Source organism: Poecilia reticulata, linkage group LG4, assembly GCF_000633615.1.
Source record: "Poecilia reticulata strain Guanapo linkage group LG4, Guppy_female_1.0+MT, whole genome shotgun sequence".
NCBI lineage: Eukaryota > Metazoa > Chordata > Actinopteri > Cyprinodontiformes > Poeciliidae > Poecilia > Poecilia reticulata.
This window is the reverse complement of record NC_024334.1, coordinates 2,056,000-2,075,348: the sequence shown is the minus strand read 5'-3', so window position 1 is coordinate 2,075,348 and position 19,349 is coordinate 2,056,000. Positions and strand designations below refer to the sequence as shown.

Here is a 19,349-nt window from a genome sequence, read left to right as displayed (position 1 = left end):
GGTCTAATTTCTACTGCAAATATCTAAGTACACTTGAAATAAGACAAAACTAACTTACATGTAACTTTTTAGCTCAACAGTTCCTTAATATTGATGAAAAAGGGGACTAGTTCCACTTATAACATGGGAAAAATGTTGTGTTAAAAGTGAAATAATTTGCCAGCGGAACTAGAATTCTGTTGCTAGGCTACGGGCTGAGGTTGCTAGGCGACGGGCTGGGCTTGGCTGAGGTTGCTAGGTAACGGCGCAGTAGCAGTTGTAAAAAAAGACTTAATAATCTGCCAACAGAACAAGTACTTTTTCATCAATAGTACGCAATTATTTATTTAAACAAGCACCTATATTTATATGATCCATGTTTTTCATATAACCCAAACAAACAAACAAATAAGCCTATATGTCGCTTAAACGTTACTTGTAAGTTAGCTTTAAATTATTTCAAGTGTACCAACATATTTGGACTAGAAACTATACCAAAATACTTGGTAGTATTTTATGTTTTTGCAGTGTAACAACTAAATCTTTTAAAAGAATACTGGTTTGGAAAAGCCTGACTGTAAAATAGAAGATAGATAATGTTTTTTATTACTATTGTGTTCATTTCTCACACATCATAAACGTTTAAATATTCATAATAATTGGAGAAATTAAGTCTCAAAAGCCAACAAAGCTTAGACAACAGACTCTGTAAAAAGATAATAAGGTGATGAGAGAAGTGGGATTTATTTTATTTTGTCCTTTAATCAGTAATTTTAAAAATCTAATTTCACAGCAATTCTTTGTTTTCGAAGTGCGATTCTTTCTTAAAGTAAATTATTTTACATTTTATTTGCTCTATGCAGCCTGTTTTAAATTCACCCCTACTTCTAAGTAAACAAACATAAAAACATCTTTACAGCTTTTTCTATAGAGCTTCAACAGCAGGATGTGTGTGTGTGTGTGTGTGTGTGTGTGTGTGTGTGTGTGTGTGTGTGTGTGTGTGTGTGTGTGTGTGTGTGTGTGTGTGTGTGNGTGTGTGTGTGTGTGTGTGTGTGTGTGTGTGTGTGTGTGTGTGTGTGTGTGTGTGTGTGTGTGTTTAGCGTAAAAACCCATCAGTCTGGCAGTAAGTGCCTCTGAGAGGGAAACAGCAACACCCTGGGAAATCACCAGCCAATACAACAACGGGGCGGGTAAATCTTTTTCCATGGGCTGAGCTGTAAATACGCTGAAAACTGCAGAAGAATCAACGTTACAGATTAAGATTCAACACCAGGAGATGATCAAATTAATCTTAAACACAGCAATGATGACAAATAGCATCTTCTTATTTTTGCTAAATTAAGGCAAAAATATTTAAATACATGGTGTATTGATTTATATGATAAACTAATAATTATTTGTACCTATTTGTGTTTATTACAGACCACAGGGGTTTGAAGTAAATGGGAACAAACAGAAGAATCAGAGCAAACAGCAGTATTTATATCTATTATTTTATCTAATGTGAACACTGCAAAAACACAAAATACTACCAAGTTTTTATAGTGTAGTTTCCAGTCCAAATAAGACAAAACTAACACGTTAGTAACTTTTCAGCAACATATATGAGCTTATTTAACTCCAATATTGATTTAAAAAGTATTAGTTCAATTGGCAAATTATTTCACTTATAAAACGTAAAAATGTTTTTTATAAGTGAATAAATCAGTTAATGCTTTTCCATGAATATTAAGGAATAATTCACTTTAAAAAAATCTTTTATATCATCCTGAATATTTTAGATATTCTCTAAATAAGTCTTCCACATCGCACTGCAAAACCACAAAATCTTACTAGTATTTTTTTTATCTAGTTCAAATGTCTTAGTTCACTTGAAACAAGGCAAAACTAACTTGCAAATATCTATTCAGCAAGATATAATAGCTTGTTTTGAGTCATTAATTTTTTATATTTATAAATAACTTCTTTTCTCGTGTTATTAATGAATTAATCTTCCAGCTGAACAATCATTTCTCATCGATATTAAGGAATAATTTACTTAAAACAAGCTCCTTTATCTTGCTTAAACGTTAGTTTTGTTTTATTACATTTGAACTGGAAACCAAACACTTGGTGATATTTTGTGGTTTTGCAGTGTGATTTTAGCTTATTTCTGGTTAATAACCAACGTCAGCATGTGAGCTAGCCTCACTAATGGCTAATTATCTCCCGTCACTGCAGAGGTTTTACAATGGCTTTCAGAGTTCAGGTCAGTTTGTCCTCAGAGAAAATAAGAGTTTGGAAAAAGATGCTGCATGTGAAACATCATAAACTCAAACAATTAAAGCTCAAATTTAACTGAGAAAAAGGGTTGGATAAAAAGAGCATACACTGTAAAACTAAACATCCTGCTTTAACCAAAAGTGAACAGAACCTAATTCTCAGCAATTAGTTTGTACTGATTTTAAACGAGCGGTGTGAACTTTTGGATTTAAAAATTCTGGATATTTTCTGTCAGTTTGAACAAAGAAACAAATAAAACGCAGAAGGAACCGTTTCAATCACATATTTTTCTTTTTATATAAGTAGTTTCAAGTTAGAAGCAATTAACCTGCATGTTAAATGATTTAACTTAAGTATATTTTTGTAAATAAATAACTACCTAAGATATTTATTTAACAATTTATAACATGAAAATAAATTAGCAAGACATTTATTTTCATGTAATAAGTGAAATAATCTGCCAGTAGTACTTTTTTTCACCGATATTAAAGAATTAATTATCTAAAATCAACTCCAACATTTTTGCTAAAACGTTACTTATAAGTTAGTAAACTTGAATTAAAACAAAACTAAAATATTTGCAATAGAAACTAGATCATAAACACTTGGTAGAATTTTGTGTTTTTGCAGTGTAGGAATTAAATTAGGGAGCAAATATATATATATGTTCCTGTAAAATAATTAAAATATTAAGTATTTAACATAATATTATAATGTTAATGTAATATTATAAGTGAGAAAAACTCACTTATAACCTAACTAATTTCTTACTAATAGATAAATTAAAAATGTACGTGTAAAACACTTTACTAAGTATAAAAATCTCAAACTGCTCCAGTAGAAGTGAAATATTTCTACATTTCTCGTATTTTATAAAGAAGCAGCAGAAATGATCTTAAACGCTTTTCTGAATGAGCTGCTGTGATGATGAACCTCATTTAAGTCACACAGACTTTATCTGTAATTTTGCATTTCAGAAGCATGAAGACGGCTTAGCTAAACCACAGCTTCGCCATGGCAACACCACGTCTCATTTCCATGACAACCTCATCAGAAATCCTAACCGCAACGTGATTCAGCTTCAGTTCGAAAGCAGCCAGCTGACTCAACCTCCTTCACATTTCAGGAAGGAAACTCCAGATTTTCTTATTCCCCATAAACTCCAAACTATTTATCTGAGTTTCACTAAARCATGCCGTGATGGCAAATGAGGGCAACTGCAGAAAGAAAACAAACAATAAAAACTCTGAGATTAAACAGAAGATTTCTAGAAAAAAATCTGGGAATTTCAAACCTCCATGAGTCAAAAATGCGCGAGAAGAAGCTGAGAAATCTTAAAACTAATTTTAGAAATTTTCTGGAAAAAAATTTAAAACATTTCAGAACTTCAAAAGTTGAAAATTTGTAAGGAAAAACTCAGAAATGTTGAGATTAATAAAAGAAATTTTCTAGAAAAAAAACCTGGAAGTTTTTAAGCTCCAAAAGTTGAAAATTTGTAAGGAAAAACTCAGACATGTTGAGATTAATACAAGACATTTTCAAAAAAAAAAAAAAAAAAGGAAGTTTTTAAGCTCCAAAAGTTGAAAATTTGTAAGGCAAAACTCCGACATGTTGAGATTAATACAAGAAATTTTCTGGGAAAAATAAAACTGGAAGTTTTTGAGCTCCAAAAGTTGAAAACTTGCCAAAATCAAGTCAAAACTTTTGAGACTGAGCTCAGACATTTCTAGAAAAAAAACTTTGCAATTTGTGAGCTTGAAAGGTCAAAAACTTGGTAGAAAACCTCTGAAATTTTYAGAAAAATACCAGAAGTTTTCAGAACAAACCTGGAAATCTCTGGGCTAACAAAGGCAACAATGTGCAGGAGAAAAACTCATAAATTTTAAGAAAACTCTCAGAGATTTTCCAGAAATAACTTGGAAATTTCTGAGATCCAATAGCTGAAAATGTTTYAACTTTTTAAACTTTAGAGCTCAGAAAATTTCCCAACTTTTTCTATAAAATAACTTTAAAATTTCTAAGTTTTTTGGCCTAAATTTACTCCTCCTTTCTTTTTTCTTTGTAGTTAAACTTCAACTTTTCGAAATTTCTCTTTCCACATTTTCAGCAAWTAATCTCCCTAAAATTCTCAACTTCTGGAGCTCAGAAATTTTCCAGTTCTTTGTAGAAAATTCTTCAGATTAATCTCAAACTTTTTTGGCAGAAATTTGCTGCTTTTCCTTCTTTTATTGTGTTATCTATTCTGACCCTARCGCTCCATCAGCGCGCGGCTGCTGCGCCGCATTACCTGACTAGAGTTGATGCAATCTGTGAAGGCGCTCCTCCTGGAGAAGAAGGTGAGGAGCTGCTGCCAGCGAGACGAGGAGGTGGAGGGAGAGGAGGAGGCCGGAGACGAGGTGGACGGAGACGACGTGTGTGGAGGCGCCAGCTCCTCCGACGAGCCTCGCTTCGGTCCCAACTTCTGCTTGATTCCTAGCCCCGCCCCTTGACCTCCAGATGCCCCGCCCACTCTGGAGCTGCGGGGGTACAGGGTGTTGTTGCCAAAAATGTAGTTCATAGTTCCAGCTGTTCGACTCCAACTTAGATTTTATCTCCTTTCCACCGTTTCATCCCCGATTCTTCGTCCCAGAAAAAAAATCTGCAGTCGGATTTCTGTTTTTCAAAAAATGTTTTTTTCTGATTTTTGGAAAAATTCTCAGTTTTTCTCATCAGATTTGAAGAAGCGAGGCGGATATTTGTCCAGCTGGCTGCCTGCTGTGGTTGTCCATGAATGTTTCCATCATCCCAGGTGARAGCGTCCAGAATCCACTTCCCCAAGCGTCCAGATTCCCGTCTCTCCTGCTTCCTCTTTGCCCCTCGTCAGAGGAAGAAAAAAAAAGAGTGAGGGGGAACGAGCGGCAGGATATGAGGATTGATTATTTAGGGGAGTTCACTCCCTCCCTCCTTCTCTGCGAGTCCAAGATGACCAGTCAATCTCCCCCTGTCACTGTGCCTTCTCCCATTAAATATAGGAGGAAGCGGGGAGGGCGTGATGGGTGGCTGAGCGGAGGAAACGAGGGAGGTGGAGAGAAACATTCGAGGATGAGAGCATCTGAAGTAGGTGGCTGGCAGCAGGAATCATTCTCCAACTCTTCTGCTTCTCCTTCTCTCCCTCTTACATCTCTGCTGTTCCTCCAAGTCTTCCTTCTTGTCCGCTTCACTCTGCATATTTATCTCCTTTCTTTCGGCAGCCTCCAACWGACCTGCGTTTGCTTTCTCCCGCTTGTCTTTCAGCAAATTGTCTTTTACAGTCTTTTATTTCAGCTGCAACCCGATGCTGTCCTCTCCCTTACTGTCAGATATTATTACTGCTGGAAGCCCCGCCCCCTACCATCCAGCCAGCCAATCATGTGACACCGCCCTGCGTCTTTTACTCCAAACATTTTCTAATCCTGTTGCAGGTCGAGTTCAACGGAAAGCGGAGAACGATTTGATGCACAAAACAAACTTTGGAAGTGAAAATGTATGGCAATAGATGTGGTGTTTCAGCGTGTGTGTGGTGTGTGTGTGTGTGTGTGTGTGTGGTGTGTGTGTGTGTGTGTGTGTGTGGTGTGTGTGTGTGTGTGTGTGCGTGTGTGTGTGTGTGTGTGTGTGTGTGTGTGCATAATTGTGGAAGCGATAGAGATCTTCTCCTAAGGCTGTTTTTCAGAGACTGCAGCACCCAGCTCTCCCACACACTCCTCTCTCTGTCAAACACGAGCGTACATAAACAAGTAAACACAACGGCTAGAAAACGGAAAAATCTAATATATGAAAATAATGATAATAATCAATAACACACGTAAAAATCTAAATAACCCCAAAGTCGAGCGCTCAACATTTAAAAACACACGGCTGCGTTTGCCTCCCGGTGGATTAGCCACAGGTGGGGCAGGACCCCCCCTCACCCCCCATGTCACAGCTTCTCCCCGCGTCTCCGTGGGAACCGTTGCCACGGCAACAGCTTGCAGAGGCCTGAAAATACACCTGGCACACGCAGCCTGACTAATGTGTTGTTTCCTCGCATTGGGATGGATGAGATTTTTCACACTTTCCATTGGACTTCTGAGCCGAGTTTTACTGCAGATTCTGTAAAACTCGGAGCCAGCGCAGGTCGGCCCGTTTGGTCGGGAAGTTTCTACGGCTAAAGTCTGTTTTTGAGAGCTTTGGAGACTCAATGTCAGCGTCTGTCAACCAGACTTTCAGGTAATTTGGGGGGCAAAAAGGAATAACAGCAGCATAAAATGTTTTATTGTCACCAGGAGAGTTTCAGTGAATGAAAACTGGGCAAAAGGATTCAAATCTATGCTGTTATTTTGACTTTTTTTTCATGAAAATGAGGTTAATCTTATAATTTCAGATTTTTTTTTGCTAAATTTTTACTTCTGGAGCTCAGAAATTTTCACATTTCAGAGATTAATCTCAAAATTTCAACTTTTATATATACTTTTTTGCAAATGTACACGTTTTTTCTATAAAATGTATTAAATTAATCTCAATTTCTTTTTTTCCGCAAGTTTTTGACTTTTTGAGAAATTTTCCTATCGATTTTCTGAGATTAATTTCAGAATTTCTGTTTTTTTCTTGTAAATTTCTGACTCTTGGAGCTCATCAAGTTCCAAGTTTTTCCTATAAGATGTCTGAGGATCTTTTTGAGATTTTTTTTTCATTATTGCAAAATTATGACTTTTGGATTTCAGAAATTGTCCAGTTTTTTTCTTGCAAAGATTAAGCTAAAAACTTTATATATTTTTTTCTCAAGAATGTTTGATTTCTGGAGTTTAAAAATTTCCAAGTTTTTTTTTTTAATCTCTAAGATTAATCTAAAAATTCATGATCATTTCCCTTGCAAACATTTGACTTTTGGATCTCAGACATTTAAAACTTTTTCTTGAAAATTTCTGAAATTAATAAAAAATTTCATAATTTTTTTTCTTGCAAATTTTTTATTTCTGGAGTTCAAAAAAATTTAGTTATTTCTTGCAAATCTCTGAGATTAATCACAAAATTTGTGAGGTTTTGGTGGAGATTTGCTCCTTTCTTACTATCAAAAAATGACCCTAGTTTGTTACCGTAGAATCCTGAAGTGCTTTTAAATGTAATAACTGTTTGCACCTTTGGGTTTTGGACAGTCTGCCTGAATTTAAAACAAACGTATCATAAAGTGGGAACATTTCCCTCATGCTGTTATTACAACAGGCTGCAATTCAGAGGGCCGGTGGTTCGATGCCCTGCTTCTCTGATCCTCATTGTTAAAATCTGAAGCTCTTATGCATCTCAGAGTTCGTCTCGTTGAGAGTGATACTCATGAAAGCAGTTTCAACAGGTCTAACGGCATTACGAAGGCAGAACATGAATCCATTAACCAGCAGCTTCGTCTCTCTTTCCCATCAGAGCCATGCAGTCTTTCTGATAGCAATTATTAATTATATATTAGTCTTATTAGAGATAAGATGGTGTTTAGGGGAGTGGCTGCCTTGACTGACGGCACTTTAAGTGACACTGAGTGAAAAAATTCACTTTAAGAAGCTTTTTATAATTATCAGTGTGCGTTTTTGTTTTTTTTAGTGCATCACAAAACCTTGTTCCTGTTGGATAACCAACCTTTAAGTCATTTCAATATTCTGCTGTTTGGATATTTTGTATAACTGAAGTTTGATCCAAAAATGTGGACTCCTCTCTTAGAATACAATTAAATTCAGACTGAATGCAAATCTTGAGCCTTTAAATCCACAAACCTCTTGGTTACGTCTCTATGATTATAAGTTCATCCAGTTTACAGATAAAATTAACACAAAACGCTACAACGGGTAAAAGAATAAGGGCATAATAAGGTAATATTTTATAGATTATGAAGGAGTGTGGTCAAAAATAAGAAAAAGGGACAAGTGGTAAACACAAACTGAACCACTTTGTCACATGTTATCAATTAATATATAAACACTTTAGTAGTTGTTAATAACTCTTTATTATTCATTAATTAATAGTCAGAATGAGACTGAAAAATGAACGACTCACAAAGGCTTATTGAGCTTAAAAGACAATACAAAATGTTCATTACAACAAAATCTAGATKAAAATAAATCTGTGAACAAATTTGGCTCACTATTTGAAAAGAAACCAGTAGATTTGGTCTCCTTCTCAGCCTTAACTAATGCATAATAATCAGTTATTAATGATTTATAAAGTGTTCTGAGATTACTTAACATATCTATGAACTATTTATTATCCATTAAAGGAATATTTATTTTTATGTGTTATCTCCATTTACAGATACAAAAACTGATTTCATTGAATATCATTGCAGCCAGTCAATTATATAACTTGTGTGCGGCTAACACGGAGCAGCTAGCTGAGGCTAGTTGAGTCCAGTGGCACACTGACCGTGTCTCAACCCTTAATGCGCCTCTCTCCCTCGTGCACTTGTCTCCCTTAAGTCAAATGTCAGCCAGTGAATGCCAACTCTATCAATATTTCAGAAGCAATTAAATAAAGCACACATCATAAATGTTTAATGTCACACTGCTGAGAAAGCCAAATTTTCTCTTCTATCATTACAGGTACAGGATGCCAGTGGCAGCCTATGAGGCAAACACTGTGTTTACTTGTTAAACAAGCTGCAAGCACTCAGTTTGGACTCACACTCCAACCACTTCAGTTACATTCAGCAGGTAACGTAACTTCACATCACTGTGTTCAACATCCAGCTTGTACATGTAAATATATRACARGGGTTGTCAAACAAAACCCCAACAGATGTAATAAATATCAGCGTTATCAGCATCACTAAGCCGATCCTGGTGCTTTCAGGAGCACTGAGTGAGAGACTCTCTCCTTTAGCATTCCTAATCATTTTGGCTTCCCCCCAGCCCTTCCATTAGACCGCTTTCAGATTCTGGTAAGGCCGATTTTGCAAAGCTACGTCAAGCTCTCATGGTAAATAGCAAACACAAAGAGGAATACACCAGAGCCTTAGCAGAGGAAGAAAGCAGCAGCAAGGAGATAACGTCAGGACAGACATACTGTTTACTAGAAGGAATGAACTTAATATCACTTATATATGTATACTGTGCCTCAGAAACGTGTTTATACACGTTAATCTGATCCAAACGGTGCCGCATTGTAACCACAAACTTAAAACCGCAAGATTTAATTGTTATTAGAGAGAGGATCGATCCAAAATATCAACAATATCAATAGTCATTATTGGTATCATATCATTTCTTTGACATATTCTACTGTGTTTTTGTGTTGTAGTTTCTCAGATCAGCCTAACAAAAGGTTGAGTTATCATTTGATTTTCTCTCAAATTAGAATGATTTGCACTTTGTTTGTTTAGGAAAAAACTGCACACAGATTTGTTTAATGACTTTGTTTTTGTTTATCATATTAATAATGATACAAGATCAATTCAGTCTATTTAAATAGACTGGTTGAAGGAGCTCCACTCAGCATGGATTTGAACTTGTGTCTTTATTTACTTCAGCAAAGCTCACAGTTTTTACCAAATTCTGTAGCTTTCTGTGTACTTCTAAATCTGCTCCTTAGTCACATCTTTTCGGGGTTGCTACTGCCTCTAGTGGCGTGGGGGTGGTAACACAACTAATATAATTACATTACTAAATCAGAATACCGCAAAGTCTTTATTATTTATTATTAATTTTTCATTCTCTTAAGAATGTAGAGCTAATTAAATGACCTAAACAAAACCTTAAAGTGGTTCCAGTTTCTCTCCAACCTGTTGAAACTGTGGCAGATTTTAAATACCTTGGGTCGTTCCTGGACATTCAGCTCAACTTTGCTGAAAACACTCACTATATTTTGAAGAACTGTTCTCAGAGACTCTACCTTTTAAGAAGACTTGGTGATCATGGGGTGACCCGACTAGACTCTAGTTGGGTCACCCCTATGTCTTGAATTTGGGTTTTAAAAAATCCTATGTTATTTATCACTACAGAAGGGTTCAGTGAATGCGTATATGAAACTGATGGGTTCGGTACCTCAAAAAAGGTTAAGAACCACTGATTTAAGTAAATGTAACCAGTTACTACCCAACTCTGTCTGTAAGCAGAAACAAAACAGATTCTGGGAATCAGAATTTATTAGCACAATATGGAAAATAACTGAAGTTTGATTGAAAGTTTCTCTCAAACTTATGCATCATAATTCACTGGAAATCTATGTGGCACAATGTTGTACGTTATTGCAAATGTAAAATAAATGTACTAATCCCTCAGGTATAAATATAACCTAATTGTTAAAAAGTATTGAGAGTGAGTCGGTGAGTCAGAGAGTGATTATTTTTCAAAGTTTTATGTCAGATGACCTATTGCGTAAATCTCGTTTGCTCCGAGTTTCAGGCAGTGGGAGGAAGAGCAGATCGTTTGGGGAGTGGAGAATCGGTTGATTGGCAGAATGATTAACTCTAGACAGACTCTGCATCAGTCCGTCTGTAATTCTCCCTTCGTCTTTCGCCACTCCCTTCATCACTGTCCATTACTTCCTTCCTAATTATCCGCATTATCTTAATGACTAAAAGCCGCAAAGGTTTCTAAGTGAACATGCTGCCGTATGTGTGGCATTTGAAGGAAACAAATGAGACTTTACGGTTCTGCAGCATTCCACCTCTGCAGAAGAAGCAGTAAATTTAACCAGGGAGTTATTTAAAAGATTGGTTTGGCTGCTTGCTTTGAAGGCACTAATCAGGCTGATGTATCGGACAGGCGGGCAGGAAGTCGGTAAACTCTACGCAGGTCGACACGGTGAATCAGGACGTATCCAAACATGCATCTTCAGTGACTGGTTCTGATTAGACCGGCTGCTTTTTATCCAAACAGGGTGGTGAAAACGCAGCAGAAAAAAAGTTACACAAGTTTAACTTCTTGGGTTAAAATCTTAGTACACTTGAATTAAGACAAAACGAAGTTACATCAAGACATAGCAGCTTCCTTTAAGAAAATAATTCCTTAATATTGATAATAAAAAACACCAGTTCCACTGGCAGATTATTCCACTTATGTAGAAAATGTAACCAATTGATTATTGACTCAAAACAAGCTCCTATGTCTTACCAAAAAGTTACTTGTAAGTTAGTTTTGTCTTATTTCGAGTAAACTAAGATATTTTCACAAGAAATTAGATAAAAATACTTAAGATTTTGCGGTTTTGCAGTGCAGTGTGGAAGATTGGGCTCAATATATTCAATTCAGTTTTTGTAGAGCAAATGTAAAATATTCAGCAACATATAGGAGCTAATAATTCCTAATATAAATGGAAAAAAGTACCTATTATTTCACTTATAACAAGACATTTTTCTGTGTTATAAGTGAAACAATCTGCAGTGGAAGTAGAACTTGGTTGCTAGGTGACGGAATGGGCTTGGCTGAGGTTGCTAGGTAACGGCGCCTTTTTTTTAATTAAGTGAAGCAATCTGCCAGTTAAACTGTACTTTTTTTGTCAATGTTAAGGGAATTATTTCCCTATATGTTGCTGAAAAGGTAAGTTTGTCTTCTTTCAGGTCTCCTAACATATTTTCACCAGAAACTCAACAACATCTTCTGGTGTATATTTTTGCCTGCAGATAATCTAATTTGTGTTCTCATATTGTATCGACACGTCTATAATAATCAGAACCTGACACTACCAGTAACATCCTTCAGCACCGCTCGCAGCCTGGAAACGGCGACATATGTTTAAAATAAACTGCGATGCAATCATGTGWGCCCATAGTTATGTGCAGCGACACGTTACGCCCTCGTTCCGACACTTCACTGCAAGGTTTATGCCAGCTTTCAGAAGCAGAAATATCGGAATAAACATTGGTGATGACGGCTATTTAAAACAATTTATAAAAACTGCCAGGGCGTTATTTAAAACACTGGTGTTAAATAACCAATCTGTAGTAAAACTACTACTACGTTGTAGTTTTATACACTGTAAATATTAGAAATWATTAATAAAACAAGCAAGGGACTTCCTATTACGGTAGGCATTTATTGTGTCATTTATCATTTGTCATGAGAAATTACTTATATKAATTTTGATTTATGTTTTTCACAATAAATTCCAATTAATGAAGTTTAAAGCCTTCYAAAACCGTCCATATATTGATAATTTACYATAAATCTGTTTGGTTTTGTGAATTAACTCAGTCCCCATCTGTAGTTTGTCCTCTGCTGCCGCCTGCAGGTTACAAACTGTAACTGCAACTAAAGTGAGTAAAATAAGTAAAATATGTTCCCAGTTCTAATAATGATCTGGATTTACAGACGCAAACAAAAAACAAAAAAAATTAACAAAAACAAAAGAGACTAAACCAAMTGTAATATTTTAAAGCTTTTAGGTATGAAATGAGATTATTAAARATAAATATCACATCAGTACTGCCATTGACAACATTCACATGCACTGTTTTTAGAATAAATATATACATAACTGAATAATCCAGATATTMAAATATACATGCAGAAATACAATGTAGTTTTAAGAGACACATGTACCRCTTTTAAATGCCAACACAGGCGAACATATCGCTTGAATATCTTTTGTCATATTGTAAAAATAACATAAATGTACGACGGCGCATTGGAGCCACTGTTGATAGAAAACAATGGAGGAATAAGTTTCCCCATTGAGTTCAATCTCAAAAATATTCTAGAAAAAATAAGGAAATTTTCGTAATTTTCTCCCAAAAAAAAGAAAGATAAAAAAGAAAAGATGGACATTTCTGAGTTTCAAAGGTTGAAAATTTGAGAAAAAAACTCAGAAATCTTTAGATTCACTCCAGAAAACAAGAAAGCTTCTGAGTTTGAAAAGTCAAAAACTTGCTAGAAAAACATCAGATAAATCTCTGAAATTTTCCAGGACAAACATGGAAGTTGAAACTCAAAATTTGCTCTCAGAAAGTTTCCTTTTTTTAATTTATTTTATTTTTGAAATTCATCTTAAAATATGAGTTTTTGTGCTGGCATTTTGCTCCTTCTAAAATAATTTGTATATTCAACAACCCCAATACGCCACMGTATAAATGGCAATATTTTCTCTGTATAATTAAGTTTTAAATTTTYAACAGACTCCAGYCCACTCATGTCTCCTTCTTCTAAAACCCTTCTGGAGGCATTTCCCCCTGATGTCTGATTCCCTCTGCTAATAAAATCACTRGGACTGCTGTAAGTATTTCTAACTGTATGACGTGTAACAACATTCAAACATCACTGACTCCAGCAACTAATAAAAACATGGATGCTGAAAATATAACTGCATGCTCATTACTGGGAACCAACCAGGCATGCGTGACGTTTGAGGCCATGAATACATGCAATGGCCACAAAGCAAAGATTACCTGATAGTAGGAGTGGCTTTGTGAATACAGGGAGGAGAAAGGCGGGGCTGGAACCTCGTTCAGCCTCTCGCCTTCTGGGTGAGGCCACGCCTCATCATCAAACGGAGCCTCAGGTGAGTCTACCTACRGCGTACAGACACAGCCCAACAGTTGGTCAAAGTTGGGGTAGCGTTACAAAAATCTGAAGAAATGAACCGCTGCTGACCAAAAACAACCAATCAGAGCCAGGAGGAGGGTCTTAGCGCTGTCAGTCATGGTTCTGTCATCAGAACCTGCTGTGAATGCTAAGGCTAGTTAGCATGGTCACCAGTAACTGATAAACTGTTTCCCTGTAACAGGAAGTTGTTTCTCTGCCATTAACTTATTTAGCAACGCCTACATGAGGTTGATGGGCAACGCTAGGATCCACCTCCCTGCTCTGATTGAAGAAATGCACCGCTCCCGACTAAAAACAACCAATCAGAGCCAAGAGGAGGGTATTAGTACTGACAATCATGCTAAGGCTAGTAAGCATAGTCAACAATGATGATGGATTAACAGTTTTACTGTAGCAGCAGGTTATTTCTCTGCTATTAGCATATTTAGCAGCATGTTCACGAGGATGACTGACAGCACTAAGACCCTCCTCTTGGCTGTGATTGGTTGTTTTGGTCGGGAGCGGAGCAACAGTAGCTCAGGGAAGAGGTGGGAGAAATTGTTTTTCTTTTTTTTTAAACTGATTTTCCGTCTCATTCTGTGACGACATCGAGGCAGTTTGAACAAAAATGTAAAAAACACTTTAAATTTTAATAAAACTTACATACTGCAGCCTTAACAACTGAGCTGCACTTACATTTAGGATAATTATATTATCACTAAACAAGTTAAAGTTGATAATGTTGATGTTCTCGACCGAAAACATGTTAAAGTAGAAAATCAATTGGGATTTCTGTTAATGGTGTGAAAATTAACCATCTACATCTGACTGTACATTCAGCTGCATTTCAGTTTAATAATAATAATAATAATAATAATAATAATTAACTGAAACATTCTGGAAAATAAAGTTATGCTTTGGGATGTGAAGAGAAAACGGACAAAAGCAGATTTGGAAAAGCTGTTGTGCTCGAGATGAAGCGGAAAACTGTTTTCTGTTCTCACAAATGAAAAATGCAACATGGTTAGAAGTTATGGATGAACAGAAACGAGTCGATTTGATAAAAATACAAAACTCTGCACAGGTATTTGGGTTCTGTGTGAATGAAATGAGCGATTTTACCTGCTGAGCATTACATCGAGTTTTAGATTTCTGCCATGAAGTGAGCACCAGAGTCGCCCAAACTGGTAAAATAAACCTGACTCAAACTCAGGAGCCTGTATTTGTTTTTTCTTTTCGTCATTAATCAACTAAGCACACCAGATTTCTACGTTTTTTTGGACACCACAGATTTTTCACGTGGCCCTACTTGCAGTTTTTGGAAACGGGGTTATGCGGAGCGTGACTGTGTGAGTGAATGCTTGGGAGAAGAGACAGAGAAAGGAACATTTACATGGCGAGGACAAGATGGCTGGTCCATCTGTCATACCAAAGGAAGCCAGATCCAGCACCTGTGGTCACACGCATTCAAATAAACACACACCATCTGGGAAGAAGTTCTCAAAATAAACCCAAAATCCCAGCAGCAAACACACACGCTGACCGCAGACGGAGGAGTTTTATCCAGACAGACAGGTGATAAGTCTGCAGAAAGCATTGATGATAATGGAGGTAATGATGCTGTGATGTCATAAAGGTCAAGTTATCCTAAATGTCCCCAGAATAAATAGCTTTAATTTTTAAAATTAACAGTAAAACATATTTGTTGTGATTTTGGAGTGAGTGGTATCTAGTCACAAGGTGGAGCTGCACAACAACTTTTCCTGCAACAACGAATCTCTTCGGCTTTGGCTAAAGTTTTCCACCTGGTTAACCTTTGAACTGCTGGTTCTGACATTTTATTCCCACAAAGATGGAAACACAAAACACACTCAGCTCTGTTACGTACCTAAACAAATACAGACGTGTTTCTATCAAACATAGAGACAGATTTTATAGAATTAAACCCACCACACATGCCAGAGCATTAAAACAGAAGAGGGAGAACATCGTGATCTGATGAAAATGAAGCCAAAGACGAAGAAATTAAACATGTTAGTCGCACCAACTTGATAGGAAGTCAATATTTAACTCCACCAGTTGGTAAAACACCAATTACTGTAGCAGTGGTGTTGAAATAAAATCTAAATAAATGCAAGTCAGACAGAAAAAAACGATGCAGATGTGTTAAAATCTACCAAAATAAGGAGGATTTAAGAAGACAAAGACAATGAAACAAAGTATTTATAACTGAAAAATAGGGCAGGAGCCTCAGCGCAGATCTGCAGAAGTTTTCTCCTGACAGAAAGACAACGTTTGTGGCTGAAGGTGAATTCAGACAACGTTGGCTCCAGACTTTGTCCACTATGTTCGACGTAATTTGAAAGTCACGTCTTTAAAGATGCAGTGTGCAACTTTTGTAAAAAAATCTTGTTTTTTAAACCAGACTATCAGGTTTTCATAATGATAATACGCTAGTCTTGGTTCAATTGGGGAATAAAAACACGGCAACATTTGTTACATTTTCAGCTGCTGTGGTTCAAATTCACAAATTCCAGTTCCCCTCCTGGCCTTGGGGGGCGCTGTACCAAGAACCACTGAAGGAAACGACACAAAAACTTTTGAAACTTCCTTCTTCACAAAATGTAAACAAACATGGAGTGGAGTCAGATTTTAGTAAAAGACTACGAGCCGTTTCTCCTTGCATCGCTAGACTCTTCCCTTTGTTTTAGTATTATTTACCCAGAATGCCCTGTGCTGTTAGTCCACTTCCTGCTCCAGTTGACTGTTTTATATGCATTCAAACTGCACCAGGGTTCACGTCAACTAAACCAAAATCTAGGTTTTAGGTTTACCAGAGTTCGATTGAGCTTTCACACTTTCATGAACTAACTGGACTTTCTGACGGACCGGACCGGAGTTCGGTTAAAGCGGACCAGACAGGGTTGGTGTGAACGCAGCTTGAGTGTCCACAGTGAGCAAAAAATGACATTCATGCGACTAATCTCTGACACCGACTGAACACAACTACTGAAGTCACACAGGGCGCCACATGGAGTTACCTGAGCAGGTGCGATGTGTGTATGAGTGACGTATCCGTGGACATGTTGGATCTGGGAAAGCTGCCGCTCCGCCACCTGCACCAGCTCCGCCCCACGCAGGTCACCGGGGCGACCGAGGGAGCCGTCCCTCCCCAGGGATCGGTCCCGTTCTCGCTCCATGCTCCTTGCTCCATCTCGCCTCCAAGTCCCTCTGTCCCTGCCTAGCGTCCCTCCCTGCCTCCCCAGGGTTCCTCCACTTCTTCCTAGGGTCCCTCCGTCCCTTCCTAGAGTCCCTCCGTCCCTTCCAAGAGTCCCTCCTTCCCTCGCCAGGGTCCCTCCGTCCCTCCCCAGAGTCCCTCCGTCCGTTATCTCTCCGGCTATTCCCATTGGATGCTGATGGCAGGTGTGATGGTGGAGTCTTGGCGCACCTGGTGAAGCCCCTTCCTCTTCTTGATATCGATACTTCTACAGCGATGGAGGGGTTAAAAAGTGGGAAAGTAAAAAGAAAATGCAGGAAAGGGAAAGGCAAAACATGGTTCAGGGAATGAAACACAAAGGAAGAAAAAGAGAAAATAGATGTTAATAATTAGAAGTAAATTATTTAGATTCAAGATTTAGAAGAGTAAAAAAAGAATAGAGCGTCACCCTTAAAGGGGCAGTGTTATGTATTTTCCAGACATATGTTTCCATTTTATATCACAATCAAGTAACTGCTTTATTTTCAGTTGTTGTCTATATCAAATATGACTTAAAAGTAATTTGACTTCCTAATTTAGCTCCTTGAAATTGGGTCTCAGCCTCTTTACAAACTCTGAGCAGCAGCTCCTATAATGAGCTCAGCAATTCCACCAGGTGTTTGCTAATTGCTGATGGCTAGTCTGAAGGAGCTGAGGACTAAAGGATTTCTCAAACAAGCATTAAAGAGCCAAAGAAACACTCCAGGTATGTTTTTGTTGAGGCAATAACATCATAACATGACAAAACCCGTTGATTTTACGTAGTACTGCTCCTTTAAAGAGACAAACAGAGCGTGAGTGTGTGCACACATGCATGTGTAATTAGATGTTAGATCGGACATTTTCTTAGTGTAAGCACACGGGCCAATGCAGGTGTACACCCAGCATGGCAGTAATTGTTTCCTGAGCTTCCCGACCTGCACATGCGTGACCGCCTCRACTGACACACGCACGGCTTGAAGCAGAAGTTTTCAGGCAACATGAAAAAAAAATGTAATAAATAAAAAACTGAGCCAGGACGGTGAAGAGGGGACTAGAGCGCCTCAGGGAGGAACAGTTTCCTTCTCTCTTCCTCATAACTGTACATCATCATCATGCCTCTTTCAGAGCCACACCAACCGCTCTCCTCTAACTCAGCTTTTACAAACACTCTGCAGCTCCTTTATGAAGTATTAGGCATTTTATTTTCCTATAAAGGACAAAATACAGAGAGGAAAAGGAAAGCTGGTGGGGGAGGGGTGTACGCTGTGATGCCAGATGTGAATATAACATTCAGCTGGAGGAAAACCATCAGTACGAAAAATTACATCAGCGCAAACTCCTTTACTCACTGAGCTAATTTAGTGGTTCCATGGACTTTAATCTTTTATTTTATGTTTTGCTTTTGGACTTAAAACAATCTGAGAAAACAGGATGTGCTGTGAAAAACAGATGGCTTCTTCAAGCTGCACGACAAACAAAACGTGGCTCACATCAAGATAACAGAGTAATTCCAGCAAAAGCTGCGCCTCCAATTAAAGACAATCTAGACACAATCTCTTCCCTCCATTCGGTAAATGACAAGTTTATAAATTATATCCTGAAAGCGCAGCTTGATCCTCACCTGGGGTGAAGAAGGTACAGTGAGAATCTGCTGGAAAATGTGTGAGGCGCTCATTTAAAAAGCTTTGTGGTTCTTATGCAGACAGACTGCTTAGCTGTTTAAACCAACAGAAATAATGTTTTGCATGGTAATGCAAGCCACTGAACGTCCTTAAGACATTTTACATTTGCAAATATTAAAATGTCAACACCACAAATCCAAAGGAAAAGGGCATAGATGTTATCAGAAAAAAAGCTAACAAACAATTTAGCAGTTTTCTCATTAAAGATAACCTATTATGCTTCTTTGTACGGGTTCGAATCAGTCTATGGCCTATCCAAAACATTTTAATTCAATGTTTTACACAAAATCATCCTTAGATGAGATTTCAGTGTGATCAGTTCTTTGTTTAAGGACCTCCTCTCACTTTAAATCCTCATAAACTGCTGCTGACTCAATCCCTAACTCAACGTTTTCACTCGCACGTGAAAATGTCTGCAAACAGACGCGCAATTTCACAACTGTACGTCTTTGAAAAGCAGTAGTGGGGCCTCCTGCACAACCAACAAGAAAGCAGCAAGTGGTTTCTGGACAGTTAGTCAACGACAAAATACTTTTCTAGCAGCCATTTTGCAGCACATACAGCGGTAAAAAAAGCAGACCAAACATGCTGAGCAGCTGTGGTTGCTAGGTAACGAGCAGAACTCTGCTGTGGTTGCTAGGTAACGAGCGGAACTCTGCTGTGGTTGCTAGGTAACGAGCGGAACTCTGCTGT

The 19,349-nt window shown here is 37.6% G+C and overlaps 1 protein-coding gene and 1 long non-coding RNA gene across 9 annotated transcripts in view; one reads left to right on the top strand and one right to left on the bottom strand.

The window, feature by feature from the left end:
• Nucleotides 1-19,349, bottom strand: part of LOC103463088 (discs large homolog 1-like protein) — a 119,043-nt gene that overhangs the window by 67,744 nt on the left and 31,950 nt on the right. For 5 of the 8 annotated variants that reach the window (XM_017304454.1, XM_008406246.2, XM_008406244.2 and 2 more), the window contains 2 exons: nucleotides 16,778-17,221; nucleotides 13,601-13,723 (listed from right to left, as the gene is read on the bottom strand). The exons of 1 other annotated variant lie outside the window; for it this stretch is intronic. In XM_017304454.1, coding sequence (XP_017159943.1) covers nucleotides 13,601-13,723; nucleotides 16,778-17,221 — 567 coding nt within the window. Of the gene's footprint in view, nucleotides 1-4,528; nucleotides 5,755-13,600; nucleotides 13,724-16,777; nucleotides 17,222-19,349 lie in introns of those variants that run through there. 2 more of the 8 variants (XM_017304455.1, XM_008406249.2) reach the window with 2 other exon arrangements.
• On the top strand, nucleotides 6,189-13,637 carry LOC103463089 (uncharacterized). Its single transcript, XR_533455.2, has 4 exons — nucleotides 6,189-6,465; nucleotides 8,820-8,930; nucleotides 13,331-13,427; nucleotides 13,545-13,637. It is a non-coding gene; the product is annotated as an uncharacterized LOC103463089 (long non-coding RNA).